Source organism: Danio aesculapii, chromosome 2 (genome assembly GCF_903798145.1).
Source record: "Danio aesculapii chromosome 2, fDanAes4.1, whole genome shotgun sequence".
NCBI lineage: Eukaryota > Metazoa > Chordata > Actinopteri > Cypriniformes > Danionidae > Danio > Danio aesculapii.
In genome coordinates, this window is record NC_079436.1 from 32,012,057 (window position 1) to 32,034,855 (window position 22,799).

Here is a 22,799-nt window from a genome sequence, read left to right on the forward strand (position 1 = left end):
AGAATAAAGCTCACGCGCAAGATCAGAATTGGATCGGTACCAACTGGCCGACACCCGATCCAGCAAAAATATGCAGTATCGAACCATTATGCGATCCAAGTATCGGAATCGGTGCATCCCTACTGATTGGTCAGTATCCTTGTTTTATTGTGATAAACCGTTCTTGTTTGCTTCATCTATGTTGACTGCACAACACCCTTAGCAACATTTGAAAATTTAAAAAATACTGTCAAAGAGTATTTAGAAAAATATATTAGGGGTGTAACGGATAACTGTTGACTCGTGAACCGTACGGAACGCACGTGACTCACAGATTAATCACTTTTTTGAACTTGTAGGTTAATCCAACATTTATAACAATAGCAGAGATCACCTCCCACTTCATTCAAATCACGTGTATGAAAGCATTTAGGCTTACCTGTAAAATATAATGATTATGGAAAAAGTTGAGGTGGAACCTAAATGCTATCTTAGGTTATTAATTAAAGGTGTTTTCTGTCACTGTTTATTTAGCCTGCATTAATGCATTCAGTGTAAAGCTGCACAATAAAACATTAAAAGATCATGATCTCAATTCAAACCTGTGCAACATGAATGATAAATGATCATGATTTGCATGTTTATTAATCCTTCAAAACGCTGCATCCAAATCTGCATTTGATCTAGAGAGATTCAGTTTTTACACTTTTTCAGTTAGTTACAAACAATTAAAGAACAAAGGTACTGGGATAACAGTTTATAGTTCAGATATAAACACTGATGTTTATGGTAAAGATAAAAATCACTGTTTAATGGAACTTGACACTGATGAATGTTGTTGCAATTACATTGTGTAACAAATGGGTGGCGACAAACAACCATCAAAATTATGACACTGGATAGGTTTAAAAAAATGATCCACCTATAATGAAACATTAAATTTTATGTGTGAATTGTTGAATCATTAAATTAAAATAAATATAATATGTTGTACACAATGTTAGAATTTTATATTTAGCATTATCAACAACAGTAGAAAAGATACTTTTTCGCATTGAATATTTTTTTAGCAGTTTTTTTCTTGATTTTTATTTTTAGAAAAATTTTAGGTTCAAAGTTCTGTTTGTTAAAACCAATGGTTTTTGCAGTAATATTTTTTGTATAAATGGAAAGCAATTGCCTTTTGTTTCCTCCCTTTTTTCCTGATCTGACAAATGGTCTGATCCGTGACTCAAAAACCATGTTATCTGAACATACATACAGCTGAAGTCAGAATTATTAGCCCCCTTTGAATTTTTTTCTTTTTTATATATTTCCCAAATGATGTTTAACAGAGCAAGGACATTTTCACAGTATGTCTAATAATATTTTTTATTCTGGAGAAAGTCTTATTTGTTTTTTTTTCAGCTAGAATAAAAGCACTTTTTATTTTTTTATTAACCATTGTAATGTCAAAACTATTAGCCCATTTAAGCTATAATTTTTTTCTATAGTTTACAGAACAACCCATAGTTATACAATAACTTGCCTAATTATCCTAACCTGCCTAGTTAACCGAATTAACCTAGGTAAGCCTTTAAATGTCACCTTAAATATCTATTAAAATATGATGTTCTGTCATCATGGCAAAGATAAAATAAAACAGTTATTAGAAATGAGTTGAAAAAAATCTTCCCACCGTTAATGAGAAATTTGGGAAAAAAAATAAACGGGGCTAATAATTCAGGGGGACTTCAAGTGTATATGTGGTTCTAAAATTGATTGACTTTTTCTGACATTTGATTCCTCACTGCGGTTGCAATTCTTTTTCTATTCTTTCTTCTAACACACCAAAAGAGAAAAAGCAATATTGCCAGGTATGTTTACACATACAAGGAATTTGTTTTTGTGACAGACATTTTCAGTGCAACAGAATGACAAAGACAGGACAAAAAGACAGATAATAAAGGAATAAAAAGAATAAAAAAATATCTGCAGTAAATATGCTAACAAAAAGCTCATTCATTCAATGTCATAATTGACACAAGAATATAGCATTATAGGTATAATTTTAAAGGTTTAATTTTAGCAATGGTAATTTTGTTTAAATCTTAGATGTAAACTCAGGGTTTTAACTATTTTTTTTTTGGAAACAAATGTTTACTCATGCTGAAAGATATCGATAATAAAATGTCATTTACTGGAAATATATAGCACATACAGTATAGTAAATATAGAATATATAGCAGCATATGTAGTAAATAGCATGGCGAACAGTTTCATTCTGTTTTTTATGACCTGTTTGTTACACCAATTGGTATAATGCAGTTTACTATTATTGTCAAGGACTTTTTTGGCAAAATTTTTTTATTTGATTTGATGTAAAAAAAAATATACAAATTTTTTGGCTTTAATTTTTTAAGGCCATGTTTACTTCAGTACATCATGTCCGGTTTTGGATGATCACAAACTGGCTGTAATGAACTGATCAAAAAACATTAAAATATATAAGGATTAAAAATGATATAATAAGGAAATAAGTTTACATAATGAATGTATAAATACATATATTTCAGAAAATAGGAAACCTAAAACAACTTCCTAAATAAAATCTTTATTTCACACAATAATAAGATGTTTTGTGTTTTTCTGCCTCTCTCTCTCTCTCACCGTGTGAAATGGTCTTGCGGAGCTCCAGCAGGCTGCGGAACGAGAGTGAAGCCACATGAGGCTTCCCCCAGCGTTCAGTCTCCTCCTCAACATCCTCCTCAAACTTTATCCAACGAGCAGTTTCTTTCCACTGCATCTCCTGGTTCTTATCCATCAGTAATTCATTCAGCTCAACAAAAACCTGAGAGAAAAACCCACAGTAATTACATGGCCTTTCTTTCAAAATTTGACATTCTTACATCAAATACACCAGCTCATCAGTGTGTTTAGTAAGTTTGGTTGGGTTTAGTAAACGTTGGCAAGTTTACAGAACTTTACAACCTAAAATAAATGATATAGTTCAAGCATCATAGTCGCTAATGCTGTATACTGTGTTAGAGTAAGCAGGCAAGATTAAATTCAGTCCACATTTCGCTGTGAATATATTATTCACAGTTCTTTCAGGTAAAAGCAATCTTTTGGCAAGCCAGTATAAGATATCTTCATATTTCAACTTCTGGGATTAAATCTATATTCAAGCTGACACTGTCAATAGAATTATTACATTTCCTTGAACTAATTTTAAGCATTCTGAAGCATGAGTTTTGAGTTATACACAGTTCTGACATTGTGACTATCCACTGCTTTCTTCAACACCAGAGCCAGAGATGTGGTATTAGCAAACAAGTGCTGAGTAAAAATCACACGCAAGCTTCAGCTACTCTACAAAGCACTCACAGCAGCTCTGTGCTGCCCTACCTTCAGCTGGTGGGCACGGTGAACCCTGTGGTCCATGTAACAGGGCCATGATCGCCTCTAATAAACAACAGCATGCTCAGTGAGCCAATAATAGAGACACCCCACTATACTAGACTTCTTCCTCAGTATAAGTAAACATTAAAGCTCAAGTGTATTCTTTTTGTATTCCCAAGTGTATTCACTATTAATAGGCTGTCAAACTGTGGTTATTTTGTTTGAGCATTTTGGCTAGCCAAATATAGCAATACTGATTCATGATTTTCACTCAACAAATCAAAGCATAATTTACTCGAGTGCACGCCTCAAATTCTCGCGCCCCCCCTTAATAAGTGCTGGTGCCCCCCTGGTGGGGTGTGCCCCACAGTTTGAAAGCTCCTGGTCTACAGAACAAACCATCATTATACAATAACTTGCCTAATTACCCTATCCTGCCTAGTTAACCTAATTAACCTAGTTAAGCCTTTAAATGTCACTTTAAGCTGTATAGAAGTGTCTTGAAAAATATCTAGTCAAATATAATTTACTGTCATCATGGCAAAGATAAAATAAATCAGCTATTAGTAATGAGTTATTAAAACTATTATTTTTGGAAATGTGTTGAACAAATCTTCTCTCTGTGGGGAAAAAAATAAACAGGGGGGCTAATAGTTCAAGGGGTTTAATAATTCTGACTTAACTGTATACTGGCTCATTGAATTGTTTTATTGACTCAACCAATTGTCACTGACTCAACCGATTCCCTTACAGACTCAATCGTGTTTCTGACTCAAACAACCATGCTATTGACTTGACCGTTTGAATTACTCAAATAATGTTATTAACTAATTGTGTTACTGACTGACTCGATTGAGTTTGTCAAAGATTGTTTTGTGTCAAAGATAATTTTTTACTAACTCAAGGTATTGAGTCACTGACTCAACAAATCATGTTATTTACAAGAGGTGGGGGGAAATATCGATATTACGTAGTATTTTTGCATCAATATTGGGTCACACTTTATTTTGAGGGTCTGTTTGTTGAATTGAATGCTAATTCTCATTAGATTATAAATTATTAGGTTGGGGTTAGGGTTAGTGCAAGTTGACATGTTCTTATAGTCAGTTAAATGTCTGTTGAAGGAGCAGTATCAACAGATATTAAGCAGACAGTCTACTAATACTCAAATGGACCATCATAATAAAGTGTTACCCAATATTATATCAACACTGTAAAAATGCTGGCTTACACACAATCAATTTGTGTTGGGATAACATGGCCAATTTTAGTTCATCCAATTCATCTATACCACATGTCGTTGAACTATAGGGGAAACCAGAGCACCCAGAGGAAACCCAGGCAAACAAGGAGAGAACATGCAAAGTCCACTCAGAAATGCCAACTGGCACAGTCGGGACTCGAACCTGTGAGCTTTCTGCTGTGAGGCGACAGTGCTAACCACTGAGCCACCGTGCCGTGTTTTTCACCCATAGGTGGATTGAACATAAAACAATCAAGTTGCAAGAATACATTGATGCCCATATCAATATGTCACCAATGTTTTATTATTATTTGGTTGAATGTTAAAATCAGTTTCTTCAGTCCACTAGATAGTAGTGTTTGGTTTTTCCTGGTGAGCGTGGTCAGCTTTAACATGCAGTGATTTCATAAAATAAAAATAGTGGCATTGCAGAAAGGTGCATATAACATTTATGACAGGGTTTTCATGAAAGTGCTGGTCAGTTTGTTTGGTTGACAATCCCTTTTTGCACTGCAGGAATCAAATCATTTTTGCATGTATTAGTATTATGCAGTATATGTCAGGATTCTGCCACTCCGGTCTTGTTAATTCTTGTTTTGGTGCCAGAGTCCAGACACTAGTCCTGTCATGTCTTGTATGTTGTACTCGCCTCAAGTTTTCTCGGGTCGAGCACTCATTTTTTGTCATTGTGTGTCTTTTTGTACGAGCGCTGTCTCGGCCGCGCTTGGGCCGTGCGCATTGATGCAAGGTCGGGGCGTGTATGCAAGGCGTGCTTTTGTTCTGGTCTTTGTGTTCGTTCTGTCTGCAGCGTGGTGTTTCATTTCCAGCGTCTCAGTCTAGTGGTTTTGGTTGGCGCTGGGATGAAACATACACATTGCATGTGTAAGTGCACGATGAGTTTTTATTTATCGTGTACTCGTGTCTTGCGTTCAGTCTTCTGTTGGTGTTGTGTTTAGCACATGGTACATGTTTATATGTGCCGCGTGCTTTAGTGTCTCATGTGAACACACGGTTAATTGTTAAAGGTGAATTGAATTAATAGGTTTGAGCACATGGCTTGTGTTGTTTCTTTGTGTCATGTACTCTCCTGTCTAGTCCCACTCTCCTTGTTAACCCATTATTAGTTTATTATGTTCACCTGTTTGTTTGTTTGTTTGTTTGTTTGTTTGTTAATTATGTCTGCTTATATTCTCCTCATGTCTGCTGTCTTGTGACAGTTCATCCTCGTATATCGCCATGTCCTGTTGTGTCCAGCATTGTCCAGCCCTGCTCTTCCCTGCCAGCCCAATTTGTTTGTTTTGTTAATGTTTTCCCCCTCAGGGTTGTTTGTTTTGCCTTTTGTTTTATTTTTATTATTAATAAACCTATATTATTTACTGCATTTGAGTACTCGCTCCTTTTCCCCACCTTTGAATGTGACAGTATATTATTGCAGAATATCACAATATATTTAAAACTATAATAATATTGTACCATGATACAAGAATCCAAATATCATATTGTAGGAACGATATTTACTCAGTCGATCAAACTATAGACTGAAAACTACACACTTGAGCTTTAAGGTATTGATGACACACAAGTCTAGAAAACACAGGAAAGATAATCTAGTCAGCTGACTCCTCACCTCATGTGGAGTTCGATCCAGCTTGGTCCGAACACGACTGCTGAACTCTTTGTAGTCCTTGCCAATGTGAACCACCTGACCTTTAGCGCTCTTCTTAACCAGGTGCCGCCGCACTCCTGGGACATCTTCAAATCTGTGACCTGCAACAACGACAGCAAGACAAAGCTGAAATACTAAACCAAGAGCTGGAAACAACAAACAAGTCAGAACAACACTGACTGTATTGTAACCCAGCAGAAGGCCTTCGAGTATCAGTAACTCAGTGCTTACCTATTCTTGACAATACCTACTACATAACAAAACAACCTTCAGCGTCCAAACACAGACAGCCAATCTGAAAACTCAACTGAGCGCCACTAGAACATGACTCAATGAATTTCATGTCTCAAAGTAATCTATTGTTTGGCCAAATTATCTGTATTTACAGCACACACAAACACACACACACACAGAAGCGACGTCAAAGGCACAGTTGTAGTGGGCAGCTCAGCACCCTTTGAGAATGTCCACATTCCTGAATCACAGCCATAGATGGTTTGATGTACAATCTGAAAACATGATTTATTCTCAGAAGAATGAGAAGAGAAAGGTAAATAAAGACCTTTATAACAGCAGAAAAAAATATAACGAACCAGAAAAACAAATACATTTTTCTCCACTCAAAACACGTCATTATTGATCTAAGGTCAGCTCAAATGCTCAATACTCGCTGGTCATACTGAAAAACAAACACTCTCACCCAAAAAATATTACTTTATTAATCACAGCAGAATGAATCACCAACTTTTTTCATGTATTATGCAAATATTATAACAATGAATAGTATTTTATGCAAAAGTTTGGGTTCAGTCGTATTTTTTCCCGTGAAAAATAATATCCCAAACAAAAACCGTCTTTGCAAAAATATTAATCACAACACTTTTCAAGAATGATTCAAGAATAATAAGATAAAATGTTAATTTAGCACCAAATCAGCATATTAAAACAATTTATGAAAGATCATGTGACCCTGAAAACTCAAGGTTGAGGAAAGCATAAACAAATTAGGCATACATTATTAAAAACAGAAAATTACTGTTAAAGTTATTTAAAATTGTAATAATATTTTTAAAATGTACTGAATTATTCATCAAATAATGAAACAACATATTTCCAAAACATAACAAATACTGAACTAAATTATTTTAAAGATATCACAGAATAAAAGAACAAAAATATGTATGATTAAATATGAATTTATATTTCAAAACCTCTTCGTGATCTTACGTTGTTCAATGAACATGTTGTCCAATTTTACACAAACAAGGACAAGGGATTTCAAAAACATAAAAAAAAAATTCCCGAACCACAAATTTTGAAAGGTGTAGAGTGCAATAAAATACATTTAAACATACAATGGGGAAAATAAGCATTGAGCATGTCATCATTTTTCATTTTTCTCATGTCATCTATTTTTAGAAAAATATTTCTAAAGGTGTCGTTGACTTGAAATTTTCCCCAGATGTTGCTAACAACCAAAAAACATCAACATATGCAAAAAAACTAATTTGTTTACATATTAAGTTATGTGTAATAAAATGAAATGACACAGGGTAAAAGTATTGAACGCATGAAGAAAGGGAGGTGTAGAAATGCAGTGAATGCTCAGACAGCAGCTAAAATCTTTCAGTAGGTCTTCAGCAACCCTCTGCCCTTTCTCATTGTAAATTAATATTAGCTGTTTCAGTCCAACATTATCAGGATGATGAAGATGAAACCAGTGTGGACATTTCAGCAAGACAATGATCCAAAACACAGGCAAGTAAACTCTCATTTGGTCTCAGAGAAAGAAAAGCAAGCTATAAGAATGGCCCAGCCAATCACCTTACTTGAATGCAATAGAAAATACAAAATAAAGATCACATTTGATCGGTGAGACCCACAGAACCATCAACAATTTTACACTGGAAAAAAAAAATAAAAAATCACACCAGAGTAATGCATGTGACTTCATTTTTCATATGAGAGGTGTCTTTAAGCTGCCATCACCAAAAAAGCCTTCTGCATAAAGTAGTACTGTAGTCCAGTACTTTCTCCTGGTGTCATTCCATTGTTATTACAAATAACAAATTTTCATATTTTATTTTATTTATTTTGTTATGATGTTTGTATTATTTGGGTTTTTACCAAAATCTGGTTCAATTCCATGTCAACAGCTCCTCTAGAAATATTATTCCCAAGAAAAAACATGACCTGTTTAATACTTATTTGCCCCACTGTAAATATGTTACAGAACTCTTCTGTGGTGTTACGTTGTGGAGTAAATATTTAAATTAACTGTACACAAACTCACTCTTAATGCCATCCAGATCAACAGTAGCGAGTGTCTTTGCTTCGCTCTCATCAGTGGGCATCTGTTGGTAGTGTGACAGCATGGCGCCGGTCATGTTGCCTGTGCGCCGGCGCTCCTGCAGATCATAACTGCGGCCAGTCTTACAGCTGCCGTCTGGCGAACTCACACTTTGAAACAAACAGGGTGCGGACACTCGTCTGCCATTGGGAGGAATACGACCCCAACTTCTGCCCCTGTGGTCATAACAGACAACACTTACGACTGAACACACACAGTACATGCATTTGAAAGCATTTAGAGTGCACACTCACGAGGCTGCGGTCACATTTTCTGGGATGCTGATGCTGGTGTGTAGTTTTGAATGGGACGTGATTGACGATTTTCGATGAGGTGAGACTCCACCATTCTTTTTGGGATCATCTTCTGATACAAAAAACTGAAGGCCAACAAGAGACAGGTTAGCGGGGTCATAAGACAGGGATGTCAAACTCAAATTTGAAGATGTCCCTTTGTGTAGGCTGAATTTGGTAAACTTCTTTTCTCACAATCCACCCTATACGCGGACTACAGATGGTACCAACATAGGCTCATTCTGAAAACGTAGCCCTATATACGTTTCTGGAGACCGCAAATTATGTAGCCAGAAGTACGTATGGCTGCATTTCGTCTTTAAAACGAACGCTACGTGGCGGTATGACGCTGTTCCTTTTCTCACTTACCAGCTGACAGCTTACCTCCGTATGCACAGCTTTCCCACTGTAATCAGTTTGTCACGTTAGCTCGCCATGTATGTTGGCGCACTTGAGACGCAGAGAGGAGTCGACCACGACAACGAGGCTCGAGTCAGGTTAAGAACGGTTCCAGAAAGCGGGTAAAACAAAAACAGAAACCAAAAAATAAACTAAACAAGTAAACAACAGGGTGAAAATGTGGTAAAATCTGAAAATGTGGTAAAAATCAGACGAGGGATTTTCCTTTTCTGGATTGCTTTTGAAAATTTTGGTTGAGTTTAAGGAAGTGGGTGGGCAGGTCAATCATTAAAAGTGGTTGGGTTTAGGGAAGAAGGAGGGTGGGTCAGTCAATCGGTCAGTCAGTCAGTCATTCAGTCAGTCAACAGCAGCCTCTAGTGGATTTATGCGAGAACAGCAGGCATGAATGGCACTCGCGAGAGAAGATCTCAAAAAGCGTACAGAGTGGCCTCTCGTGGATTCGCGAAAACGAAAACAAAAAAACATACTCCCTGGGACGTATTTCGCGGTCTCAATAAATGTATATAGAGGCACGTTTTCAGAATAAGCCTGGGTTGGAAGGTACACAGCAGGTTACGGAAGACCCCCATCTAGCACCTTCACCTCTCCTCACTTACAAAGTAGAACATTATGGTCAACTTTGCTCAGGGCCCCGGAGAGTGATTCACTTCAAATGGCTGATTCATTTGGAATCTTAGCAAGTCACTGTCATAAATCACTGAATATTGACTGATTAATTCAGGAACCAAACTCCACACGGACCTTTATGCTCCAGGCAGTGTTGAATTAAGGCATGGGCAATATGGGCTTTCGCCCAGGGCGGCATCTTACTGGGGGCAGCACGGGGAGACAGTGCAAAAAAATTAAATAAATAAAAAAATGTGCCCCAGTAAAGTTCATATGTGCCCCAGTAAACTTTGAGACACGATTTACTTTATGCAAATGTATTGTTAGATAATCTGCAATCGCAGAATAAAGACGTTAGGGGCCATTCACATTTGGCGTCTTTTGCATGTGCAAGTTTGTTATTCTCTATGTGCAACTAAAACAACACTGATGAAAGCAAACTGTGCATATGTGCAGAACATTCCCGTGCACCTCACATGCGCTGCTCCTGCTCCCGGTGTGAATCCCGGTTGTTTACAAGCATGCCAATAAAACGCTGTGAAACTGGAGTAACAGCCTTTTATGTTACTTTTATGACACAAGGTGGTGACATGAGTTTTGCAAGTTGACAAAAATGAAGTTTATATAATATGATGATGATGTTATTTAGACTAAGTATGGCTATGAAGCAGAAAGGAGGGATAATGAGTTAGGGAGGTAAGACTTAATAACATTCTCAATTAAGCCAATTAAGCTAGAACCACCACAGGCTCCAGGTTTTTGATGGCGGAATAAATAATAGTATTTTTTTTTTTTTTGTGGACAGTGATGTGAATAACGGCATTGTATCTAACATTTGTTCAGTAACTTCATATCCATTTCATGGCAAAACCAGATAAAATTTACAACTTTTTATAAATATCACTTGTCTAGAAAAAATATATAACAATAAAAATACATCATCAGCACTAAATAATACATAAGATTAAAATCAAAACTGTTTGTTAAGGTTTGCACCTGTTTCACACTGCAAGCGCAAGCAGAGCGTGATTTAGCAGCACGCAGGGGATTGGCATCTGTTGCACAGATCAATCTATCCCTGTCTATTCTATCTAGTTACCTATCTATCTATATACCTATATAAAGACACTTTTTATCTGCACTAAGACAACTTCCTCCAATCTTGTTGTTTTTTAACCTGCAAGTCTTTATTTTACCAATTATATAGATCCTAAAGAACTGTATGCTGCTCAAGCTCTATGAGGAGTGTCATTCATGTCTTTTAAGCTGCACTCGGTCAGAAGACTTTCGCCTGTGATATCATGTAATTTTGTTTTGATTGTCAGATTGATGTAGGCCTATAGTTATAATAACATTTTAAATATAATATAGTTATAATGATATTTATACATGATCAAACTAGTGTGCAACTTAAGCAAAACTAAAATTGTTTTAAATGTGGTTTTGTAGTTCGAGCCCAAATAAATATTTGTTGCCGTTTTTAATTATTTAAGTTCATTTGATTGAATATATAGAAATCAGTGGATATTATCAATGCACTATCAATGGGTGAAATTGCTACTTTTTACTGTCACTCAATGTGTTTTTGGTCATCATCAATGCACTGCCACTTTAAATCAGCACTTTAACACTTGCGGTGTGGAACAGGCTTTACTTTGCTAAAAAATCTAGCATCATGTTAAAAACATTTGCTTTAAAGTCTCTCCAGATAAAAATCGTTATCTGATAACTTTAATACAAAGGGAATTCCAAAAGTTGACATTTTGGGGATGTTTTCCTTGTAGTAAATGTACATATGTTAATCTGGAATGTCCAATACGGCCTTTTTTCAGTAACGAGTAATCAAACGAATGATTGTTACAACGCCATTACTGTTACTGATAATAAAATGTGCTCTTATATATTTGATATACTGTATAATTTGCTGTACCTGTGCCCGCTCTCTGTCCTCTGTGTCTGTGTCTGGTGTAGGTGTAGTGGTGACGTTGCCCTCTCTGTCCTGCTGGCTGCAGGAATCCTCATCCGCTTCTTCATCCTCATCATCCTCATCTATTGGCGGAGCTGCTCCCATGGAGGAACTCCTCCTCCGGCCCAAGTCCTTCCTCTTCCTCCCGGGCTTTTTCCTCCGGCCATCGGGGAGGTGTTTAGACAGAGGGTGGTGGACGTGCAGAGAGGTGTGACGATGATCTAAAAAAAGCACAGAGCCCAATTAGTCGAGATTCAGTATGGAGGCCAACACTGCAAGCATTTTATACTTAATTTTATACGTAATTTTAATGTTAAAAGAGCATAAAAATGATCAAGTACAAAAGTTTCCTAACTACACTGTCAAAAATATCTGTTGTTTAACAGTTTGAGTATTTTGTGATTCACAAGTGTTTTCTATTTATTTATGTGAATTGCATTATGGGATGCTTAATGCATCTGCTCTGTTGACTTTTGATGTTGAAAACTCAACTCTGCAGTTTAACAAAGTGACTTTTATTGACATTTTAGTAGTCTGAAATAGTAATTGTATAAGTAATAATGTATAGACAAATAAGTCTGTAAAATAACAAAAAATCTACTGGCAGTTTAATATATGTTTTTTTGTACTGTAATATACAACACAAACCCAGACAATATATCACTTTAAACTTAGTTAGTGAAACTTAACTTAAAATGTTGATAAAAGTCACTTTTTCAAAGCTTTCAAGGTTAAAAGTTGTTGAAAGAAAGATCAATGTCCCATAATGCAATTCAAAAGCATAAATAAATGAGGAAAAATAAAAAATAATAACATCAAGCGCAAAATATATTTTTACAGCGTATATAATGACGGAAAAAGTCTCATTCCTAGAATTTCCTGAAGATAAATACCAAGAAATAACGCAACTGGACTAACTAGAGCAGTCGGCATTGTCGATTTCATATAAACTAATAGCTCATGATGACATGTGCTGGTGTTGTAGTGCTGTCCCATTTCTTAGGGGTAAATTTTAAGCCCTTCCCCTTCACACTCTGTTTCAAGGGCCAAGGGGAATGGGTATGGGTAAAAAAAAATTTATGATAATAATAATAATAATTTGGGGGTGCACCTTAAAGTGACAGTCCCGCCCAAAATGAAAATTTCTAATGTAGACATCAATGGCTACCAGTTTCAAAACATTCTTCAAAATATCTTATTTTGTGTTCAACCGAATAAAGAAGCTCATAAAACTCATAGAAACAACTTGAGGGAGAGTGCATGTTCAGTAAATTACTATTTGTGAGTGATCTATCTGTGTAACTTTTTTGTTGAAATAACAGTTTCTTTGTATTTTTTTTCTTATCAGTTATATACAGTTGGGCTTTAGGTTACATTTAATATTGTTCAAAAAAATTGTTTATACACTGTCCTTACACTGTATTTTTATTGCTTTTTGTATACAGTCAAGCTTGAAATTATTAATATCCCAGGAGTATAAATAATTTTATGCTTGACTGTATATGTGAGCACTGCACATTCAAAGTGAAAACTCTGCGTTTTCAGAGTCTCTGATTTACTGCAATAATGAAGCAATATGTTTATTTTAAGGTGAATATGGATGCATTTTACAGCATCAGAAGTGAAGCTCTCACACTCAAAGTCCTCCTCGTTGAAGGTGCGGTGTTGTTCTATGGGCACGCGCTGAGACGGTGTGAGAATCTGCTGGAAGCGCTGAACTCCCAGTGTCTTATTCAAGTCCCCTTCATCTTCATCATCACATCGCTGAGGAGGAGGCTGCACTGCAACAGGCTACACATAAACAGAGACAACAATATTAACATTCACTTCTTTTTCTTTTCAGATAACAAAATGTAAATAAAGAGAGTCATTATCATGTCCGTCAGCTTGTTTGTATATTACAGGTAAGCTGAGTTTATATATCCAGCACGTTTCTTACACATTCAAAGTAGTACATCACATAAAAAGAAGTGAATCAATTAAATGGCCATGGCCTCCCAGCTGACTTAAGTATGAAGCAACTTAATTGTTATGTTTGATGTTGCTTTTTCTTTGTGTATTTATTTTTCTCACTCTCCTCTCCGCTTCTTACTCAACCCTTAGGTTTCTTATTGGTTGAGCATCTGTCATCATCATTATGACAGTGTCGGTTCCACCAATCCTCAGATGAGCCTCAAGCATTTAAAGCCCCGACAGACCAGTGTGTGATGTGCGCTCTGCCTCGGCATACCTTTTGTGCTCCACGCAATGCTTTTTGACATGCTTAGGCTGTGTGGTGATTTATTATCTCAGTTAACTGTGGTAATTTGAGTTTACTTGTTAAACTTCGTTGGCTTTAAGTAAAATAATTTGATGGTTGTTGTGTGATTCTAAACTGAGCCTATGACCATCTCGTTAGGTTCGTTTTAGTTTAGATTGAATTTGTTAGATTAGTTTGAGTGTTTTGCTGCCTGTGTAATTTTGAGTTTTGTAGTTTAATTAGTTTAGTTCGGGTGTCGTGTACACTGAAGATCTCGGGGTTTATTTTCATTATTTATTTTTGTCACCTAGTTCAGACTTTAGATTTAAGGATTTTTTGTTTTGTTAATTTCTTTGATTTGGCTTACACTCAATGTTTTTGTTTAAAGAGAATAATTGTTAATGTTTACTTCTTTTTTCCATTTATTATTGTTACATATTGTTTAAACCATTGAGTAAAAAAAGCTAAAATAGAAAATTGATTCCTGCCTCATCCTTGATCTGCCGCACACATTGCACCTGTCTCACCTAAATGTTACAGCATCTCACTTTAACATCTTAAACTCGTAACATAATAAATATCAAAGCATCTTAAATAAGGTCTCCAGTCTCCACTGTCTGTAAATATGCTAGCTTGCTCCAAAAAGCCCATTTCGCCATTGCACTGTGCTTTCTGATTTTGTAAATGATAAGCAGCAGTATTTCACTAGTTTTCTTTCTTCCAGAAGAATAAAATGCACTTTTACATTTGACAAAGGGCTGCACATTATATCTTTTAGCATCAATATTGCAATGTGGGAATCTGCAGTAGTCACATTGTAGTGGATTTCAAGTGGAATTAAACCATCTGGTCACAAGAAATTATCCAAGTTTGCCATTTTAACAAAGATTAATTGTTTAATTATGTATACGATAAAGACTATACCATGTTATTTTACATTTGATTATTAAATTTCTGTATGTCAATAGTGTTAGACTCCACCGAAAACTATAAAGCGCTATTTATTTTATTTTCATCTGTGCTATAATTTATTTGTATATATCCTTTTATAATTTTGTGCATTTTATGCAGATGCCCCCTTACCAAATCATTCCAATCAATGTAAAATTAGGAATTTTTTCCAAGTAGATTCAAATTGTAATTCAAATTACTCATATCACAATATATAATCGCAGAAAAAACAACTATTGCAATGCAATTTTCTTCCAATATCATGCAGCTCTAATTTGACAGTTTCTTATTTTCCTACATCAGCTGAATAATTAGTCACATGACACTTACAGCACTGCTTTTCTTACTTAGATTATTTCTCTTGTTAATAGTTCAAATATCAAACAATTCTTAAATCGAGACACATTTTCTAGACGAGCAAAACATGTAGTCTTGTTTTCAGAAATATGGCAAAATTAAGTGAGTTTTTCCTTAAAGCAAGCAAAATAACCTCCCAATAAGGTTACGTGAAATAATCTTATGTCAAAAGAAAAAAACAAGATTATTTTGCTTACTCTATTGGCAGATTATGTTGGTTGCTTTAAGGAAAACCTACTTAATTTTGGCATATTTCTTAAAACCTTACTTGTGTCAACAAGCCTGTTCATTTGTGTTCATATTATTTTTGTTGTAGTTTAGGTTGTCTCTCGTTGAAGTGCTTTATTGTTTAGATACATTTTTGCAGCTCAATTACCCAACTATTAGAAAGTTGAACGATCTTTATGAGAATTAAATTATCAGACAAGCTTTTGTTTTGCTAATTGCTAACAGTGGCCCAATTTACACTGTCAGGTCTTGATGCCCAATTCCGATTTGTTGCCTATTTCAGATTATTTTGCCTGTCCGTTTGCACGTTCTTTTAATTGTGACACATATCCGATTCATGTGTTTACACTTGCCATACAATTTACGATGTCGCACATGTGTAAAGGCAGGTTCTAGCATCTGTGCCACACTAGTCACGATGGAAGAAATTGTCTTGCTTTTAGCTCTGCAAAATATGTGAAGTTCGCCCAACTTTAAAATGATTTTGAGGCAGAGGAGGCATTGACCGTCATTGCAGCTTGCTTATATATGGTGTACTCCACCATTCAGAGGAATTTGTGGGTACGAGAGAGATCTCAGGTCTGGTGGGATCATATTGTGGCGACTGACCACTTTCCTCCTCCATGTTTCCTCTGTTGTTGTTGTTTACCCCGTCTGGGTCTCCACACACACTCTTCTTTCTACATCATTAAACCACGTAGAAGTACCACATTGTTGCAAGTTTAATGCTGTCGAAACAGAACACCTCAATAAATCCGATTTGCCTGTTTATATGATAGTCACATTGTCACATCTGTCATTTATATCTGATTTATTTCCACATATGAAGGAGACCTGAAACCGATCTCTGAATATCCGAATGCATGCGTTTTTTTCGTGTTTACAGTCATAGAACAGATCCCATCTGTGTCACATATGAGCAAAAATCGGAATTGGGTCACATTTAACTGGCAGTGTAAACGGGGCCAGTGTGTACTTCATGAGAAATTCTGAGTAAAATAATATTTTGTTTTAGTTAGCTTATTGAGGAGTTGCCAAACCTATAATTATGTTTTGAATAGTTAAGTAGTTCAGTTAAGCGTCGCATACGCTGAAGATTATGGTTTTGTTTCTACATTTTTCTTTGGTTAGTTAGTTTAATTGGTTAGGGTTTAGTTAAATTGTTTTGTTATATTTATCTCTTTGTTTTGGCAACACTCCTGTTTTTTGTTTGATTTGGTCATTTAAATTACATTCCAAATTCATATATTCATTGATTAATAAATTGTTATTTTATGTAATGATTTCTCATATTTTCACCCAGCACCAGTAGAAGCTTATGTTGCGTTAATGTTACGTCTCATCTAACAAACCAACATAAACACGTAACTAAAAAAGATATTTCAGATCACTTTGTGTCCTCGATGTGCCATACAATTAACTACCACCGATTTCCCATGTATAACACTTTCTCCACAGTAAATAAATAACCTCTGTATATACTGTATTTACGGAAGTCGTCTTTTACACTCTCATTCCACATCTTCTCCCCTGCTGTCTGTGGTATGCTTTCCTGAGGATAAACTGAAGCTTGTGGTCTTGTGCTCTATTTAACTCTGTGTTTTGACAGAGGGCCCTCTCGGGGTAAAACTAACATGCCCACAGACACCAGCTTCTAGCACAACACACACACGTTTAATACACATCCTGAAGCTCATCCCACCTGCGGCACAGAGAGAGAGTGCTGCTGACTCCTACAGATACTCAAGCAGACCATCACTAATGTCAGGTTAGAGAGGCCCAAACAAAGCTATTGTTTACTAATAGAGCTAAAACAGCATTGCTGGTTGAGTTTGTTAAGACACAAGTACAGCAAATACTGAGAAAACACAACATTTGATAGTGACCAAATGACCAACAGTTTAGACTGTGTATTTATGTAGCTTATATAAAGCACATACTACATAAGTACCCCTCAGTTAAAGGGAACCACTTTTAACACTTTTTACATGTAAGTGTATCTGAGGTTTCAGCTCAAAATGGAACAAAGGTCCATTTATAGCTTTTTAAAACTTGTCTATAGCACACCTGAAACTTGTCTATAGCACTTGTTCACTGTTGCTCTTATAGTTGTGTAAATTGCTTCCTTGTCCTCATTTGTAAGTCGCTTTGGATAAAAGCGTCTGCTAAATGACTAAATGTAAATGTAAAATACTGCTTAAAACTAATGCAGTTTCCTTTTAAAACACATATGTTTTTGTGGTTATCCACACTGCTCCAGCATCTCTAGACCCTCTTTTAAAATTGCAATTCTAAAACATAAAAGTAAAAGTAAAAAAGTAATGCTTTTGGTAATGCTGATGTCCAGTTTCTGTATGGATGGACTGAAATACACACTTTTAAAGAAATGGAGGTGCAGGTATCCACAACTCTGACTTGTTTTCTGGACCCACATGACAGTATTTTTAAACCGTATTGTTAAGCAGGCATAGGATTTCAATATCCTCACTTTTTTGTGCGATTTCCTACATCATTTGGGTTAAAAAAAATCTACAATTTAGAGTTTTTACGTTTTGTTTTTATTTGGAATTTTACAGCATGTCCACTGTAGTGGACCACAGGACCATTTTAGTTTAAAATGACCGCCACTCAGACAACAAAACTGTTCAGGATATGGCTGTAAAGGGATATTAATCCAATATGAATGTAACAAAAACAAAACAAAAGCCATTTTTTTTCTTTTGTATTGAAACTCCTGGAACAGTTTAGGCTGAAAGAGAGCTGAACTCAAAAAAAAAAAAAAGAAGTGATGTTAATCCAAAACAAACTCAACATAAAAGCAATTCAAAACTGATTGTCATTCTCTAATTGTCTCTAATTCTCTAATTTTCTGATTGTCAGACTCTAAGTCAGAGTCTCCCTAAACTATCTTATGAAGAATCCTCTCTGCTTCAGTTCTGCCTCCAACAACATGCAGTCATTAATTACATTAAGATGGTCCTGGTGTCACTATAGTGGACATTTAAAAAAGGATATTTTGAAACACAAACAATTTAACAGCTTTGAAAGCTAAATGTATTGAATGTGACCGAAGGAGCCCAAAAAATTGTAAAAGATTACAATGGCTGCACCCAATCGTAATTGAAGAATAAGGTCAATAGTTGCTATGGTAACACAACAACTACCGTAATATAAACAACCCAGCACTTTAGTATTCTACAAATATAGAGGATATTATACTACAATACACCATCATTTACGGAAGCAAAAACTAAAGTATACTGCAGTACTCAAGCCCCTCTCATGGGATCATTACCCAAGTGATAGACTGCAAGTATGGGTGCCAGCAAAATATGCACGCGCCCAATGGTGATGTCCCATGTGTTTTAGGCTGTATAGTATGGACAGAAATTGTTTTTCTGAAACATAATAAAAAAGCCCAGTCTGGAAGAGGAGCATTTTAATTTAAAACAAAAATGCACTCATGTAAATGGCACCTTGGGGTATGAGCCAAAATAAGTCATTTTGTGATTGGGACTTTAGATGCAAATGAGCTTATTCCCTTTTTTCAGGACAGTGTGGAACTTCAGGAGCCCATGCTCTGGCTTACTGGTGTATTCATAAAAAACACATCCCCACATTTGCCAATATGTGGGTTAGGATTAGGTGTGGGGTAGGGTTAGGATTAAGAATTCAGGTAGCAAATTCAGTGAGCTGGTGCATAATTACCTCCTTGTTGAAGTCACTACTGATGGCCTAATCCAAAACCTCACCTCTAATCCTAACCCCTCCTCCAACACCTAAACCTCACAGAAGAAGGAGGAACAAGAATTTGCCACAACAACAACAACACATAATTGCCACAACAACAACAACAATACCACATCAACACAGCCCGGACCATCTCCCTACACAGCCATCAACACCACATCAACACAGCCCGGACCATCGCCCTACACAGCCATCAACACCTCCAGCCATCTTCCTCTCCCCCCCTGCTCTTCAGATCAGTGAGGAAAATGTGCGTCAGATCTTCAGTAAACAGAAGAGAAGGAAAGCACCAGGGCCAGATGGTGTCTCACCAGCCTGTCTGAGAACCTGCGCTGACCAGCTGGCTCCCATTTTCTCCCATATCTTCAATAGATCACTGGAACAGCGCAAAGTTCCATCCTGCTTTAAGCGCTCCACCATTATCCCAATCCCAAAGAAGCCAAAGATCACAGGACTCAATGACTACAGACCTGTGGCCTTAACATCTGTGGCCATGAAGTCATTCGAAAGACTGGTGCTAGCATATCTGAAGGACATCACTGGACCCCTGCTGGACCCCCTGCAGTTCGCCTATAGAGCAAACCGGTCTGTGGATGATGCAGTCAACATGGGACTGCATTATACCCTACAACATCTGGACAAACCAGGGAACTACGCAAGGATTCTGTTTGTGGGCTTCAGTTCTGCCTTTAACACCATCGTCCTATCACTGCTTGAGTACAAACTGGCCCAGCTCTCTGTTCCTAGCTCTGTCTGTCAATGGATCACCAGCTTTCTGACAGATAGACAGCAGCTAGTCAGAATGGGCAAAATAACATCCGACAGCCGCACCATCAGCACTGGTGCCCCCCAGGGATGTGTTCTTTCTCCACTGCTCTTCTCCTTGTACACCAACGACTGCACTGCAAAAGACCCCTCCATCAAACTCATTAAGTTTGCAGACGACACTACTGTTATCGGCCTCATCCAGAACAGTGACGAGTCTGCATACAGACAGGAGGTGGAGCGGCTGGCGTTATGGTGCAGATACAACAACCTGGAGCTGAACACGCTCAAAACAGTGGAGATGATAGTGGACTTCAGGAGAAACCCCCCTGCACTCCCCCCACTCACCATCATGAACAGCACTGTGGCTGCAGTAGAGTCATTCAGGTTCCTGGGCACCACCATCTCTCAGGATCTGAAGTGGGACACTCATATAGACTCTATTGTGAAGAAAGCCCAGCAGAGACTGTACTTCCTTCGTCAGCTGAGGAAGTTCAACCTGCCACAGGAGCTGCTCGTACAGTTCTACTCAGCTGTCATCCAATCCATCCTCTGCACTTCAATCACCGTCTGGTTCGGCTCAGCTGCCAAAACTGACCTCCGTAGACTACAGCGAATAGTCCGGACTGCTGAACGAATCACTGGCACTACCCTTCCTACACTTCAAGAACTGTACTCTTCCAGAGTGAGTAAAAGGGCTCGCAAAATCACTCTGGACGCCTCACACCCAGCACACTACCTGTTCGAACTGTTACCGTCTGGTCGGCGCTTCAGAGCACCGAGCACAAAAACAGCCAGACACAGGAAAAGTTTCTTTCCTCAGGCTGTCTACCTTATGAACAGTTAAATATTCCCCTACTGTGCAATAAATATGTGCAATACTTTCTCATACGCACTTGTACACAGCACCTTATATCAATATACAATGCAATACTGTCTACATTCGCACTTGTACACAGCACCTTATAACCTGTATATTTATAACAATCTGTACATACAACTCAACATCCAGGTTTCTTCACTAACCGCATCTGTTTAATGTTTATCATTTTTTATTATTATTATTTTATTTTTTCAGATTATTTTGTGTTGTCACTTGTCACTTTATGTACACTGGAAGCTTCTGTAGCCAAAACAAATTCCTTGTGTGTGTGAAGCACACTTGGCAATAAAACCGATTCCGATTCCGATTCCGATTTAAACACTTCTATTTACAGAACTACCAGTTCCTTAAGACAATGTGACATAGGCATACAGTTTAGATGTATTTAATTGCTCTGAGAACACTTTAAACAGCCTGTAATGTAAATATAAAAGCAGTATGCAACATTAGGTCCACGTGCAGTTCAGTTTATTGCAACTTTCAAAAATTAATTTTAAGCAAAAATCATAAATATTGTTGGTAAAATACTCATAGAAATGTTTACATTTAGTTCATCCAGTGATATTCTACCAACAAGTCATTTTTGTGTAATATTTTAGAATACAAAAGGAGTTTTCTTAATACAACCGAATTTGAATTTGAACTGAGTTGGTTTGTTAGGCTAATAAAATCACATGCATGTCATTTTTATTATTAACATTTATTAATTATTTATAACAATTACTCAAATCATAAATAAGTAAATAAATTTTCAGTCTAGGTAATTTTTATTCATATAGTAATCATGATCGTTATTATTTTATAGCAACAGCAAAATTACTATACTAATATCTATGGTTATTTCCTGCTTTCAAACTTTTTAAAATACATTTTTATTAACTTATTTTATACAATCAGTGTTAAATACTCTGTTTCATCCATTTTTTTTTCAATTGCAAATAGCAATAAGCTATAATAATATACATCTCAATATAGAGGTCTTATCTTAACCATGACTAAATTCTGTGATAAAGATCTGCTTAACCTAGACCTCCCTAATATCAATTATCAAACACAAAATAAACTGTTAAGTCCTGGATTATAGCATTCTGATGTTGTCAAATCTTTTGTTTCTACCTTCTAATGTACACCGTTTCTGTTTATATGTACTTTATGTATCTCATGATGTAATAGTTATTTATTTGTACTTTTATATCTTCTACTCTTTATTTGGTTTAACATTATTCTTGCTTTTTACAGCAATCTTTTAACTTCTGTTATTATTGAACAAGTCAATCTGGGTGGGGGTGGGGATTCTGGGTTGTTTTACAATATAGTCATATGCTGTATCCTTTCTATATTAAACAAAAACTGAAATAATAAAACAATTTTTCACAAAAAAAATATAAAACGCAAATTCGGAGACTCTGATTGTGAACATTCATATGGCAAGTGCATAAAGTTGTATGAAAATACAAGTTATGTGCTTATATATGAGGTTTTACCAAAGTTTCACATTTAAGAAACCTTAAGACGATGCAAACAGTGGGAACTTTTCTACAAACTATGCACTCCGATCATAATCTTTACATAAACTGGATAAAAATAATGTACTATCCCCTATCCTTAACCAATTTTACACATACTGTACAATGCAATGCAAACAACTTTTCTGATTGGCTGTTTTGTAATTGATGTTTGATTTGTAATTGTTGTTGCAGTATGCTTTGCTTTTGTTTTTGT

The 22,799-nt window shown here is 36.4% G+C and overlaps 1 protein-coding gene across 3 annotated transcripts in view; it reads right to left on the reverse strand.

The window, feature by feature from the left end:
- Window positions 1–22,799, reverse strand: part of slc4a2a (solute carrier family 4 member 2a) — a 76,325-nt gene that overhangs the window by 31,072 nt on the left and 22,454 nt on the right. For 2 of the 3 annotated variants that reach the window (XM_056477478.1, XM_056477470.1), the window contains exons 3-9: window positions 13,539–13,695; window positions 11,869–12,125; window positions 8,874–8,998; window positions 8,563–8,795; window positions 6,231–6,370; window positions 3,367–3,423; window positions 2,629–2,809 (exon numbers count right to left, since the gene is read on the reverse strand). In XM_056477478.1, coding sequence (XP_056333453.1) covers window positions 2,629–2,809; window positions 3,367–3,423; window positions 6,231–6,370; window positions 8,563–8,795; window positions 8,874–8,998; window positions 11,869–12,125; window positions 13,539–13,695 — 1,150 coding nt within the window. The remainder of the gene's footprint in view (window positions 1–2,628; window positions 2,810–3,366; window positions 3,424–6,230; window positions 6,371–8,562; window positions 8,796–8,873; window positions 8,999–11,868; window positions 12,126–13,538; window positions 13,696–22,799) is intronic. The other variant, XM_056477486.1, reaches the window with a different exon arrangement.